The 14,735-nt window shown below is 40.1% G+C and overlaps 1 protein-coding gene and 1 long non-coding RNA gene across 11 annotated transcripts in view; one reads left to right on the top strand and one right to left on the bottom strand.

The window, feature by feature from the left end:
- Positions 1 to 13,601, bottom strand: part of EFEMP1 (EGF containing fibulin extracellular matrix protein 1) — a 59,832-nt gene extending 46,231 nt beyond the window's left edge. For 2 of the 7 annotated variants that reach the window (XM_070572669.1, XM_070572672.1), the window contains exons 1-4: positions 12,701 to 13,448; positions 12,048 to 12,137; positions 7,607 to 7,655; positions 7,039 to 7,440 (exon numbers count right to left, since the gene is read on the bottom strand). In XM_070572669.1, coding sequence (XP_070428770.1) covers positions 7,039 to 7,440; positions 7,607 to 7,655; positions 12,048 to 12,128 — 532 coding nt within the window. In that variant the 5' untranslated portion in view covers positions 12,129 to 12,137; positions 12,701 to 13,448. Of the gene's footprint in view, positions 1 to 7,038; positions 7,441 to 7,606; positions 7,656 to 12,047; positions 12,138 to 12,346; positions 12,470 to 12,700 lie in introns of those variants that run through there. The other 5 variants (XM_008512706.2, XM_008512708.2, XM_008512707.2 and 2 more) reach the window with 5 other exon arrangements.
- The window catches only part of LOC103546256 (uncharacterized), a 389,543-nt gene that overhangs the window by 216,751 nt on the left and 158,057 nt on the right, over positions 1 to 14,735 (top strand). The window lies entirely within an intron of this gene.

Below are 14,735 nucleotides of genomic sequence, written 5' to 3'. Positions count from 1 at the left end.
TTCTACTTTGATTCTATCAAAGTGCCTTACAACAGAAAGTGGTTCTCAAACTTGATTGAATTTATTGAACACTAACTGAAGGGTTTTGTGTTCTGTTTGGTCAATTTCACATGTGATATTGCCTGGTTACCCTTGACAAGTACAGATGTGCAAGTATTTGAAAGGCAGTCCAAGTTTTAGAATTTAATTCAGCCTAAATCTCAAGTTTTTTAGTCTATTTAGTACACATTTATATAACATTGATTCCCTGTCTCACCCTCCTTTTAATCTGTGGTCATATGAAATTGACAACAATAAGCTATCCATGCTGCTTCCAGTATCTTGGCACTCAGCCATCCTCTCATGTCATTTCACTTCATCTTTATTAAATGTTTGCAAATCATTTAGGTTCAAGCTACAAGCCTGCCATTGTGGCTAAATGCTTGCAATGACAGCCATTTTTTTCTGCCAGTATCTGAATGCAGTTTTCTTGATCAGTTTTATTTTTGAGTATGCAATTTGCAGTTACCTCCTGGAAAAAGAAGTATGCTAATGAATTTCAGATGTGGCATGAATTACTTATTTGTACATTCGTGCAAAATCAAACACATTTGGGACAAATTTTGTTTACTCTTTGGTTTTAAAGAATAAAATTGTGCCAGTAATTCAAAAAGTGCAAAGGCAATCCTTACAAATGGGGCAACTTGTTGATTTCAGAGAATATAGTTTGAGACTTTCTGCTGGAGAAGGAAATAATGAGCCAGTACCAGTGCACATTCCTGAAGTTACCCAGGCTTGCAATTCTACTTTAATCTGCTTCTTGTTGCTTCTATGGGGAGAAGGAAATTCATTCCACAGATTAAGTGTTAACTAGTTTTAACGAGAATCTCCTTGTCTTTGATGGGAAGTAAATCTTTGATCAAGTTTAAATTGAACAGAAGACACTTATGTGAAACTTTTCTAATATCTGATAATATTCACAGAGTCTAAATAGAATGAGATGTCAGCTGTGCATCTGCTATTGGATGGATCTCCTATCACTTTGGTAACTGAAAGACACTTTAAGGCCAAAGTCAGAGTCAACCTCCTTCTCTTTTGTGACTCTACATGAACTGAACCTCCAAACCCAGCATTTCCTCATCTCACAAGTTTGTGCCATGAGTGTAAGGGGGATGCTTATAGAAGGTATGGGTATCTCTTAGCATCAATCATTACCATAGCCAGAACATAATTTAGAGTTTCACCTGCTGACAATACAGGCAGTTATAGTATATCACATTTGCATATCCTCTAGATTGAATATATCGTATCCTTGGTTCAGGGACATAGTCCCAAGCAGGACTCATGACCATTCATGTTTAGGGATCAGAGTACTGGTGATGACAATAAGAAAGGTAAGAGATGTAAAACAGAAATATTATTCTATCTTAGAAGCAGAATGTATATTTTTTGATGTTTTCTCTTCACTATTTCCCATATCCCATGTAAAGTGTTATGACCCTGCCCTCTGATTCTTGTAACTGAATGCAGCTTCTTGAAGTTAAGATTAAATTAGGGCATTGGTGCCCAACCTTGAGCAGGCATCAAAATCATGGGATTGTTAAAACAGAGATTGCTGAGCCCAATCCTTAGAGTTTCTGATTCAGTAAGTCTGATGGGGCCCAGGAATTAGCAGGTCTAATAAGTTACTGGATGATGCTAATACTTCTGGTCTGGGGACCACACTTTGGGAATCATTGAGTTAGGTAGTTACATAGTAGAGTCTTTTGTTGCAGAAGAGTGATCATACTGACCTCTTCCATCCTTCCACCTCAAATAGTTGTCATTCAATTTTTATGAAGAAATTTTAAGGACACTTCCTGACTGTGCATGAATCAGATACATATACATACTGTTCATAAATGTGTATTAAAAACGAGTCTTAAATTAACTAGTAATTTGATGGTTCCAGTATTTGGAAAAGTAAATTATGAAACAATGCTAGATTTTTCAGGAGGAAATCAATCATATCTATTACACTACATCAGCTTATTTAAAAAATGATTGGGTTTTCTCTATAAACTCAACTCCTGTCCATCTGTATGCCTATTGAGAATTTTCAAATACTCAAAGGTAATTAACAACTGAAAACAATGAAAAACTGTAAGCAGGCTAAATACTCATTTTACTTTCTGCTGGAAGTATTCTTTTCTGTTAATATCATAATTTACTCAATTACAGTCTTCCTTTTGCAAAATATCTATTTTCTGAGATCAAAGCTCTTCACGGGCTATATAATTACATGCAAAAAATTAGACATTTCCTCACAAAACTAACTGAAGCAACCAGAGACCTTAATGACATTAGTGAGGATCTACAAAAGGGTAGTGTTTGAAAGCTGTTTAGTAATGACAATGCCAGTTATGCTAAGCTACTTATTACACTATAATTTATAAATCCTCTTTAGAATATGAGATCATTTAAGTTTCAAATGAAAGAAGTCAAAGAAAGACGTCCCTGGCATCTGAGAATCTGTACATGTTAGTTCAAGTTTCTTTTTTTAAGTAGATTTATAAATAATAACTTCTTTCCTTTTCAAAATAGTATTTTAGTTATCCTTATGTTTATAAAGAAATGTGCAGAAGATAATAGATGGTCCCCAAGACTGTAGAGCTTTTTAACCCTGGGTATGGTTTTTTTGTTCCTTTAGGCTTTATAAAAGGATTTTTTTTTTCGTTTTAGCTTTTTATTTGCTCCTGCATCATGGGTAATAATGATAAAAATCAAATCAAATCGTTGAAAATACAGCTGAAAAGAAAAAAAAATAAAAATTTTGGCAACAAAGCTTTATAGTTGAAACATGGTTTGTATTTAATTTGGCTGTGTGGTAAAATTTTTCCCAGCAGAAATGTGGAAAGATGAGCTAACTATAGTATGACATGTATCTTATTATGTAGGTGCTAATGTCCAGATATCCTACACATTTGATCTAGAACAATGTAGAAACCAGCTCTATGACAAACTGGCAAGTGAGACCCTGACAACTGCAAAGAAAGGCTCCGTCCAAATATAAACAAATCAATGAAGCCTGGTTTTTGAAAGTTCAAAACAAACAGGAAAAAACAGTCTCACTGGAAAAACAATGCCTTAACCTGAAAAAGTGGCTCCAACATTGGGACTTTCTCACTCTTGGCTGTGAGGTGCAGGAGATTTGGTTATTGGGTGTGTGCTACGGTGATCAACCATCCCATTTGCCCAAGACTCAGGCGTTTCCAGGGATGTGGGACTTTCAGTTTTAAAACTAGGACAGTCTCAGATAGACAGGGATGGTTGGAAATCCTAGGCTATGTTTCACATCTCTCAGTTACACCTTATGGAATAGAAGCCAGGTACTGCACTGTGGATTTGGCTCCATAATCAGCTTCATTAGGCATTTGTACTGAATTCATTTTTTGATGGTGTAATTTCTTTAGCAAGTTAGAAATAATACCTGTAAGTCGTGACTGAGTTTAGTCTTGGCTTAATTACCAGCTATACAAAATACCCTATGTTGAGTTTTTTGAAAGTTCAATGAAGTGAACAAATTCCTTCAAATTGCACATTTGATGCTTTCTCTTACTTGCTAGTTGCCAAATGATTTTTTTTCCTATAAGGATGGGGCTATTAGAAAGTTATATATGATAAAAAATTCCTTTCTCAACTTGAATTAGTGATTTCTAACTCCATCTCCTTTGAGGAAGATTACATAGAGACTATGCAATAAAGATGTAGAAAAATAAAGTAAGCCATTAATAGGTTACATATAAAACATGCCCCATTCATCCAACTTCTTTTTGGAGCAGATGAATATCCTTTGTCTTTGAGGTAGATGATATCTCACTGAGAAACAATTAATTTCTGAAACTTTATTTATACATAACTCCAGGTATGTTACACCAAAGTGGTCTTCATGTAATTTTATAGCTGCCAAGGATGGCACCTGACATTTGAAATTCTCAGTGCAAATGGCTCCCCCAGCAGCAGCCTCAGTTGCAAAAATTACCTGAAAAAAACCTGCTGACTGTGAACTGATACTTGGATGTTATGTTGCATTTTAAATCCCTTGTATTTGCACAAAATTAAAAAACTCTGGACAAATACATGAAAAGGATCATGCTTTCACTAAATGTTAAAACACAGACAACTGGTTAAAATATATATTTATAAAATAGAATATATTAAAAAATATCTAGTGGTATTAAATCATTAGGTGCCATCTGTGACTGGTAATAGTGCATTCAAAGGCACAGTTGGCTTTAACACTGAAACACAGTACAGATTCAGCCATTACATAAAAAATGTCCTCAGCTTTAGGTTATGTAATGATAAACTGTACCTGTTCAAAAATATATGTGGAAAAAAGAAATAATTTTAATACAAATATGACTCATCCGCAGGCATTCATTTATTTCGATCCAGCAACCATGGTAAATGTGTTTGGATTATTGGACAAGTACGTAACATTTAAAAGGGAGTGGAGATCTTTATTAAAACAGAAGGCTCCTGAAACTCCACAATGATGTCAGAAATATAGGTCCTTGGAGCACATTATTGTTTTAAACGGAGGTCCCTACACTTTCATATTGGTTATAAAACATTATTTTGTGCTGCTGGCCTGGAATGAGAATGTCATACATCTGCAGGCAATTAGAAGAAGCTGGACTGCATGTTTGATTAGCTCAATAATAAACGGGCACAAGTGTGACTCGACTTATGTTAGTCAGATTCCCTAGACAGATTATTCTGTTGTTATCATATGAAATAACCCCCTTTTATCAACAATTAAGTAAATCCACATTTATGGGCACTTTGCAAAATTGGGAGGTGGGAAGAAATCCAACTTAAGCCTTAAGTCATCCAAAAAACTTTTAACCCTGTTTTCAATGATACAGACCCCCAATCCCAAATTTTAGAAATTGGTTGAATTATACAGAACAGTTTGGGTTGGAAATACCCTGTGTGCAAACAATCAGTAAGTATGTATTTAGCATCTACCATAAGCAAGGCATTTAATAGTTTTAGCTTATAACTAAAAAAAATTCCCAAAGAAGTAAGAATTGTAAATGTTTTAATATGTGAAAAGTAACTTTCTTTGTAAGGTAGTCTAAATCTTTTTAAGAAAAATTAATTAAGATTTCATTTTTATTATAGTTCCTGCTGTAACTAATGTGTATTGTAAGTCCTGAATATGTTTTATTCTAGAACTTCATTCAGTTCTAGGCATTGTTCTTGAATTCAACCACTATTGATGGACATTATAGTCAATGATGGACTATAAACTACTTTGGGAAATGACCTACTTATTTATCTGCATCTTTTCTCCTAAGTATTATTAAAATATACATCTGAAATGTGAAAAATAATTCAGCACATAAAAGTCAATACTTAAAAAAATTTCAGCAAAACTTTTCAGTTTCAGGAAAAGTACCACAAAAGCTTCCAATCTATCCAATCTAATTATATATTTAAATAACACAATTAAAGTCAATATCTTAAATAAACTCAAGATTTTTTTATCAATATTCACTCAAATACATGCATATAAAATAACCTCAGGAGGTTATCTCCTTAACATAACCCTTAAGTTAAATATTGGAATATCAAGCAGATGCTGAAGCATTTATCATCCATATTGGAATTCTGACTCATGACAGTAACAGAAAACAGATGCTAATATGATGCACCCTCTGAAAAGTGACACCATTCCGGCATGGGATAGCTCTTGATGTGGGGTACTTAAAATTTGGACGGAAAATATAAAATCATAAAACTCAGAGCATGATAGGTTTCCTGACTTCATTTATAAGCCACTTAAAATCTCCTATCTTTTATACAGAAGATAAAACTCAACACTGGTGAATAAGCATCTCAGGGGACCTGAAGATGCTTCTTTCACTAAATGCAGGAGCCAAGTGATCCTCATTGAACCCCTCAGTGTTGAGAGGGGAAGATTCTCTCTTCCTCATTCATGGGCAGGTAGAAAGTAAGAATTCCTGGGTTCTTTCCATTGGCCATTGTGTACCAGACACTTATGGTGTAATATGGGATCTACCCAGTCAACCCCTGGCAGTGAAAAAGGAGTCTGGGGCTCTTGTGGCCCATTTCAGTAACACAATCTCCATACCAGGCAAATCTGAAAGTGTTTGCTAAGTAGGAAAAGGGAAACAAAATCCCTTAGGACAGTCCATTTAGTTAATATCGTACGCGTCTTCTAAGCCCTAGATTCTTATCACTTTGCTAACATGAGTCTACAGCTGTTTCTAGAATACACAGTGATGTGTACTCTTTGTGAAAATAAACAGAAAAACCCAGGCAGAGGGTGCCACAGTGCAAGTGATATAAGCGAAATGTGCTCAAATGGGAGCTTAAAAGAGAGATAAATGTGAGCGGAGGAGACTCCCTCAAAGGTAATGAGAAGCAGAAGTCCTATTTTTTTATTCCTCACTGAGGAAAATAAGTCAATGACAAGTTCAATGAAAAGGAAGCTTGAGAATCCAAAGGGGGATATTTATGGAGTAGCTTGACAGCACAATTTCAAATTCCAAATGAAGAACCTGACTGCTCCTTCTGACAGCTGTGACTTTGGCCCCACCTGCCTGGGTCTGAAGGCTGACTCCACACTCACCACCTCTGTGACCTCTGGTTCTCAAACTTGGCTGCACGCTAGAACCACACCGGGAGCTTTAAAAAAATACTGATGCCTGGGAACCCACCCTTAGAGACTGTTATTTAATTGGGCTGGGGTGTGGCTTGGACATGGAGAAGTTTTAAAGGCTCCCAAGTGACTCTAAATATGCGCAGTTAAGGTTGAGAACCACTGATGACCTCTCTGAGCCAAGGTTTCCTCATTTGTAAAATGATAATACCAGCAGCAACTACCTTTTAGGATTATTGTGATAATTAAATATGATAATGCAGGCAAAGCACTTAGCACGATGTCTGGTGAGTGGGAAGCTCTATATAAATGTGAGTTGCTATCATTCTCACTAAGATGTGCACTTGGGCAAGAACTTTCTTGTTAGTATTGTAAGTCATGCTTACCTTGGCACACATTATGCTCACTCTGCTCATAGCCTGTTGCACACTGGATCCGGTGAGAAGGGTTGGAGGGAATGCGCTGAAGGTCAGCTGGGTTCCGCCGGATGACAAAGTTATTTCGGCCAGTCTGCACTTCAGCAGCAGCACTGGCAACAAAACCACCCCCAGGCATCACTCCAGTGGCTGCCATGCCACTGGCTGCTACACTCCCAGGGGTTGCACCCGAGGCTGCGGCTGCATTTGCAGCTGCACCTACAGCTTCGGCTGCTGGTGTTTCTTGCTGAGGCTGTTCATTATTGACAATAATCTGGGCTGTTTTAGGAAGGCAGAGGTATCCTCCATAGTGGTTGACACATTTCATTCCACCTTTGCAAGCGTCTGGGACAATGTCACATTCATCAATATCTGTGGTCAGTAATAAAATAAGTCAGGAATCTTCTTAGAGAGGAAACTGAACATGTAAATATATGCTTATGCCTTTTTGGTATAATATAAACAGGACATGAAGAATGACACATGAGGTGGGGACAGAAAGCTATGTTCAGATGGGAAGTCTTTGAAGTTGGCTCACCTTTGCACTGCTGTCTTACAGGATCCCACTCATATCCATCTGTGCATTGCTGTGAAGAGAACATCAAGATGGGGCCAGGAGACAGTTAATTGAGTATTCATTCCCTAAGAAGTCCCTCTAAAAGCTTCACACATGTGGCAACAATACTTGTGCTGGAGTCCTTGATAGATGATGAGATGGGTAGTTTAACAGTCTCTAGCTTTTCTTTTTTTAAGATAAATTTGTGCATTGGACTACTTCAGGGGACCCTTCTCAATCATCAGCTGCCTCAACTCTTCTGTTGTGTTTGGTACAGCGGCCCATAACCATCTTCTTGGAATTCCTTTCTCTCTGTCTTGATGTTAATCTCCTATCTCTCTGACTACTCTTTTTTTGCTCCTTCTTCCACATTGTAAATTTTACCAAAAAAAAAAAAAAATTCAATAGAGTTCTTTTTTTCAGCCCTTGACTCTTGTCTTTCTCTCTAAATTTTTTCTTTCTTTCTTTCTTTTTTTAAATCAACAACTCTATTTTTAGGAAGATTAGCCCTGAGCTAACATCTGCTGCCAATCCTCCTCTTTTTGCTCAGGAAGACTGGCCCTGAGCTAAATCCGTGCCCATCTTCCTCTACTTTACATGTGGGATGCCTGCCACAGCATGGCTTGCCAAGCAGTGCCATGTCCGCACCTGAGATCCGAACCGGCGAACCCCAGGCTGACGAAGCGGAATGCGCGCACTTAACTGCTGCGCCACCGGGCAGGCCCCTCCAAATTTTCTTAGAGCATCCCAGCACCTAGCTTTCCTCATCATTCCTATTCAGCTGAATGCTCAGCCTCCCTCTCACACCCTGGCCTGCCTTCTAGCTTCAGTTCCTACAGCTCCTCCCTAGTTCACTTGCTGAGCAAACCATCTATCCATCTATCGAGTACCTTCTCATACCAGACAGCATCCTAGTCCCTTGGGATGCAAAGATGTGAAGACCTTGTCCCTGTCCTCAAGCAGCTCACAGACCAGAAGAGGAGTCAGACAGGTAGATAAGTTGGAGCAAGATGTCAGGTGCCCTGATATAAGTATGCATGTGGAAAGAGTGATGGGCTCTGCCTGAGGCTGTGGGTGGGTGTGGCAGGATGGAAAGGAAGGCTTTATGGGGGAGGTCACAAGTGAATTGGGCCTTACAGGACTTTCTAGGCAGATGTTGGAACTCTAGGATGAGGGATCACGTGATCAAAGGCACAAAACCGTTAAAGAAGGAAGGGGCCGCAAGTACTCCTGGGTGGGTGGGGTTGAGGTTAGAAAGGTAGGAAGGGCCAAATCTAGGAAGCCTTTCTTTGGGACAAGCAGGAACTGAATTCTACTTTGAGGATGAGTGAATCTCAAACTTTATTATGCTTAAGAATCACCTCAGGTGCTTATTAAAATACAGACTCCTGAGCCCACCCAAAAGATCTGATTCTGTAGGTCTGGGGAGGAGGCCTGCAATCTGAATGCCTAACAAGCATCCCACGTGATTCTGATACAGGTCATCTACGGGTTACTTCTTGAGAAGTGCTGCTTTAAATGATAAGAGACCCTGAGGAATTTTTAAGCTCAAGAAAACATTTGATCAGATGCAGAGTTGAGGAAGATGCTTCAGGAAGGATTGAGCAAAAGTAGAGTAAACAAACAAATGAACTTAAGTTCTTTTACTAGACCCAAGAGTTGCTTTTGTACACAACAGATGCTTGGCAAGTGAATAGCTGAATGGAGATAGAGATCAGTTTAGATATTTTACTGATATCTTAGACTTGGGGGGGAACTAAACTCACTTTATCTCCCAAATTAATTCTTTCTAGTTTCCCCAACACTGCCCAAGGCACTACCACTTTTCTTAAGACCCAGGATTACAACTTTAACATCAACTTTTCCAATTATTTTCCTTCAAGTTCTGCTGACTTTGTGTCCATTTCTGTATCTACCACATTGGTGTAAGGACTTTCTGGCCTCATGAGTACGCAAGGCTCCTTAGCTGGTCCATATCTGTGCATGCTGCACACAGCCTCCATGACAATCTTTCTTGCTCTCTTGGTTATGTTGTTCCTCCATCTAAGCACTCACAGCAGCCTGCAGACCTCTCATCTCCCATTATTATCATCTCTAGGTTCTCCCCACTACCCAACTCCAGCCCATCTGAACTTGTCGCCTCCTGGACTTGACTTGGTTGTTTTTACTTTTGCCTGTGATTATGCCACTTTCTCTGATTCAGGTTCCTCTTCAGACTTTCCAGATTAATCCAAAGTTATCACTTCCTTCAAGAACCAGCACAAGGTTCTACCTCCTCCAACATGCCAGTATTGACATTAATTACCCCCTTACTTTTCTATTTCTTTAGCAACTTTATTATAATTTGTATAATAATAATATTTGTATTTGCTTAGGAACTTTGTAGTTTTCAACACCATTTTCCCAGGGTAAATTCCCTGAGGTTAAGATCTGAATTTTCTTAAACAAATAAACAAATTCTTTTGATAGTGGTGAGAATTGCTTTTGCACATGGCAGATACTCGGCAAGTAAATAGCTTAATGGACCCCATCTTTAATATGGAAGGGGAATATAAGGCTATCTTGTGGATATAAGCCCATCCTTCTGAAAAGTATCTTTCAAGCCAAGCAAAATAACAGTTCATGTGAATAGTCCCTATGCTAAATAGAGAAGACTTGCAGTTTGTTTTAGGTATTTAGTTCCAGTACATATAATATGAATCTACTATCAAACAAGTCTAGACTGAATTTAGCTTCACCACTTGCTGGCTGTGTAGCCTTTAGCAAGTTAGCTACTCTCTCTGATCTTCAGTTCTACTGTCAGCAGAAGGAAGATGATGTCACTGACCTCATACTTTACTGTGAGGCTAAAAGGAGATAGTCTCTCCACAGTGGAGTACTCAAAAAATAGTTACATCTTGTCCTTTAACCATGAATTAATAGGCATACAGAATTCAAAAGAGAATAGACCTAATCTTAGCACAAAAAGGGTGCCATATCTGAGAAATATGTTATAATAATAGTGAACCCTAGTTTGTGGTCTTAAAACTATAGTGTTGAATCCACAGGGAACTTTCTCTGCTAAAGAGGAATAAGCTTTAGGTGATGAGCAAATGGAAGGGGGTATAAGATAAGCAATTGTAAAAGCAATAAAGTCTTTTATTAGATGAACACAAAAGTGGGTAGCTAATTTAATTTTAGCTCCCTAAGAAAGTAGTAAGTTTAGCCTGAATAACAAAACATTTTCGTTTGAAGATAAACAACACATGTATTCATTTCTCTTGCTTTATTTATCTTCAGCAGAGGAAGCAACTAGATTTACCATTAAGTTAACAAAATATTTATATTAAACATTGTTTGATTTACAGTTGATCTGAACAACAACAAAGAACATGTGCCAGATGAATACTAGCATTCTAGGGATAATATGGTACCAAAAAGTGAGATAATGTTTATTATCAGTAATTGACATAAGCTCACTTTTGAGTTTTATTTTCAAAATTTTTTCACATTCTTTTGAGTAAATTGCTTAATTTTAAATTGGGAACAAGTAGAAAAATATGTTTTTCATATTCTGATCCAGGACAAATGTCATTTGCCTCACATTGATTAAAGACTAGAAAACACAAAATAGAGGTGCAGACAAACTCACCAGAAGTGAGGTGAGTACTGCCCTCTGTCCTCACCACATCCACACCTGGCAGGGGGAGGGGCCAGAGGATACTTTCACTAGTTTTTAAACATTGGTTATACCCATGAAATTAACTAATTAATCGATTATTACTTGGAAATGTCAGATATGCTAATTAGAAAATATCAGATATACTTATTTGTAAAACCAAATTTAAAAAGTGCATTTTAAAACCATTTTAGCAAATACCACGTTTTGGTAACACAGAATGTCTATCTGAAAGGCATTTATGAGTTATCAGTTATACTATAAATGAATATATAGCCTTTATAAAGTCAATAAAAGCCACTTACATGAGAACACAAGACACATGCACAAATGAGGCAATGTGCTTTTCTGATGTTTAACTTTCTTACTTGATTTGAGTCTTATTCTGCAAGTTTTGGTTTCATCTGCATGTATATAGGAATCCAGGTTTTCCAACTTTTTATACCCATTAATTTATTGAACGTGTTGGAAACATGTAGCTTACTTTGGGTTTTGTTTTAAAAGGGTTCCCTTTTTGGCCTTGCACAAATCCCACTTGTGCAAGGGACATTTTGGTCCCTATCTCAATTAATGATCTAAATGAACTTCTGAAAGGACCACTGGCACTTTACAACAAATCTTAAACGTGAGCCATGCTAAAACGTTGTTTAATTTATTACCCCCCACAGAGTACAGCCCGCATACACTGGCAGGAGTGGATAAAGTCTGCCTTGTGTCGCGGAATCCCGCTGAACCGCACTTATCTCAAATTCCATCGCCCCTTACCGTGTACGTGATGGTTTCTTCGGTGTCCTGTGACTTGACCAGCGCCAGAGTCAGCATAGTTAGGAAAAGGGCTTTCAACATCTTGAACCTCTAAGAAAACAGAACACAAACCAATGCTTATTATCTGCTGCGGGGGAAATAAAACCTTAGCCGTGAAGTAACAAGCAAGGAAGGGAGTGCGGGGGAGGCTGAGGCTCCATCATATCCAACTTCCAGTCTACTTTCTCATCTCCCCTCCCCTCCCCCTCCTCAACCTTCCTGTGGGCAAAGGAGGCACGAAAAAACGGCTGCAGGATTACATTTCACTTTAGTCCATCCGGCTCCGCTGAATATATACAAGGGATGTACAGCGTGCGTTTTATACTGCATCTACACAACAGACTCCAGAAAGGGAGTGGAAGAGAAAAAATAGGGGGCAATTAATTTCAAAGGAGATGGTGCTTTTTTTTTTTTGCGAGGGTGGAGGCGGGGCAGCAAATCTCATATTCCCTTGAACGTTAAGTCTTTCCCTATATGCTAGGGAAGTTCGTTGCACAACTCAGCAGAAATACCTGTGAACCAATATGAATTACCTTGGCTTCAAACTTTTTTTTTTTTTTAAACAAAACACCAAAACAAAACTCGGGGAGCAATCTCCTCCCCTAGTAGAATACCTGCCCTTCGGAGCTCCTTCTCACATTTCCCAGCACAAAGTCTCAAAGTGGCACTTCCACGCGGTTCTCTGCGCGCAGCTTTGTTTAAAAGCTCCAGGTTGTGTGGGGCCAGTCGCCCAAAGCGTCTGATTCCCTTGTACCTATCAGTGTCTCGGTCCTCGCCTGCTACCTTCAGGATCGCGGCTGCCTAAGAGCGGAACCAGGGGACCATACCGCAACCTGAGGTACCAGTTTCGGGGCGGCCGGCCTGGCGCCCCCAGGGAGGTGAGGTCCCCTTCCTGAACAGTTAACAGGCGGCAGTCCCCAGGAGCTACTCAGCGCTGCAGCTTCTAACCAGCTCCTGTGGAATTCAGGTGTGGCTTAAATCTCGCACATTGGCCCCCTGAAACTTTCAAAACCTCGTTTATGGGCAAAGCCCGGTCGGGTGATTGTCGGCGCGCACACACATGCCCATCCAAACAGATGTCACCCGGGTACTCGCACATGCTGACAGATCGCATTCCGAGACTGCACACCTCTACCTCCCTTTTTGCCTATGAGATCCTGCACAATCTGAGGTAGTTCTCTACACTGCACCCCTCAGGTCACCCCACTTACTCCCCTGCGCCGGCCTCGCGGGCACTGGACGCACTGGTGCGACCCCCGTGTCGGGGGCTCCTACCTGCGCGGCCGCGCTGCGCTCCGGGCCCGGGCAGCGAGGGGAGAGCGCAGGGTAGGGCAGCCCCGTGGGTCTGAACTGGCGAGGTCTGGCAGCGGCCGCGGCGGCAGGAGGAGGAGGAGAAAGGGAGGGAAAGGGGGAGGGCGAGGGGGGCGGAGGAGAAAGCTGAGGGAGGCGCAACGGCTGAGCCAAGCGCTGCAAGCCGGTCGGGAGAGCGCACTGCGCAGCTCTGGCCGCATCCCTCTTCCTAGGGCGGTCTCCGTTACCCCGCCTGCCCTCCCCTGCCAGCACCTCACCCCCAGTTCCCAGACACGCCGGAACCCCAGGCCGAAGATGGCACATTTGGCGTGTGATGTCTGGGGTTTGAATTACCCTTGGTGATGCTCCAGCCTCCCGGGCAATTAATTTCTCGTGCCCGGCAGAGGGGAAAACATCTCTCGAAGAGAGCTTCTGAGGGTCCTGAGAAGTCGCTTAATTTTTTTCCCCCAGTAAGTCAACGCTAAGAGAGTAAATTAACCTCATTCAAAGAACTGATTCTTTTGCCTTTTCTTTCAGGTCCTTTTTTTTTTTTTTTTTTTTTTGGAGTGGGGGAAGGTCAAATGTAGAAAAAAGAGAATTCATTCATTTAACAAATATTTGTGACCTACTGTATGGCAAGTGTTGGGAATGGGCCAAGTAGAACTCACACTAACAAAATTGTGAGGTTGGGTTTGTTTTTGATCTCTCAAACCTCCCTTTTTTATGGGCCCCTTTTCTCATTTACTGCTTTGCTTGTACTCCACTGGTTCACTTAGGGGAGTCCCCAATACTGGTCATTCCAAGTTGGGCATTTTACTCCCACCTTTCACACTAATGGTGGAATTTCAGGAATCTGGAGAGAAAAATTTCTTTTTTCTTGGCTTCTTTAAGTCATCCCACACAGACTGCAGTTATCTCTAAAGTCTCCAACTCTAAAGTCAGATTAATAGTTTGCTTCCAAGGCAGTCATGTCTTCTAAGAAGCAAACAGCCAAATACAATTTCATGAATGAGACAATGTGCAAACTGAAGGTGTTAAAGACTTTAACAGAGAGAAGGAGACAGAGGGTGGGAGGGAGAGGAATAGCTCCTTTCCCTTCCCTGCTTACTATAGAGGGAATGTGGTAGACAGTGCGAGAAGAGAGAGAGAGAGCAGTCAGGTGGAAGCTTCTCCCCTTATCTGGGGGTAGGCAATGGATTGCCCAGACCTTGTCATTTTGGTTGCAAGCCACAATATTGGACAAGATCAGAAGAGCTTCATGACCCCGAACCTTCTTGAGTATATGGGATTTTGCCAGTAGTATTGAAGATTTTTACTACCAAAATTCAAATGTTTGTTTTCCCAATCATTAATGACCTC

This window comes from Equus przewalskii, chromosome 14, assembly GCF_037783145.1.
Source record: "Equus przewalskii isolate Varuska chromosome 14, EquPr2, whole genome shotgun sequence".
In the NCBI taxonomy this organism is placed as follows: domain Eukaryota; kingdom Metazoa; phylum Chordata; class Mammalia; order Perissodactyla; family Equidae; genus Equus; species Equus przewalskii.
The sequence above is the reverse complement of the archived record's forward strand: the minus strand, read 5'-3'. Positions and strand labels throughout refer to the sequence as shown.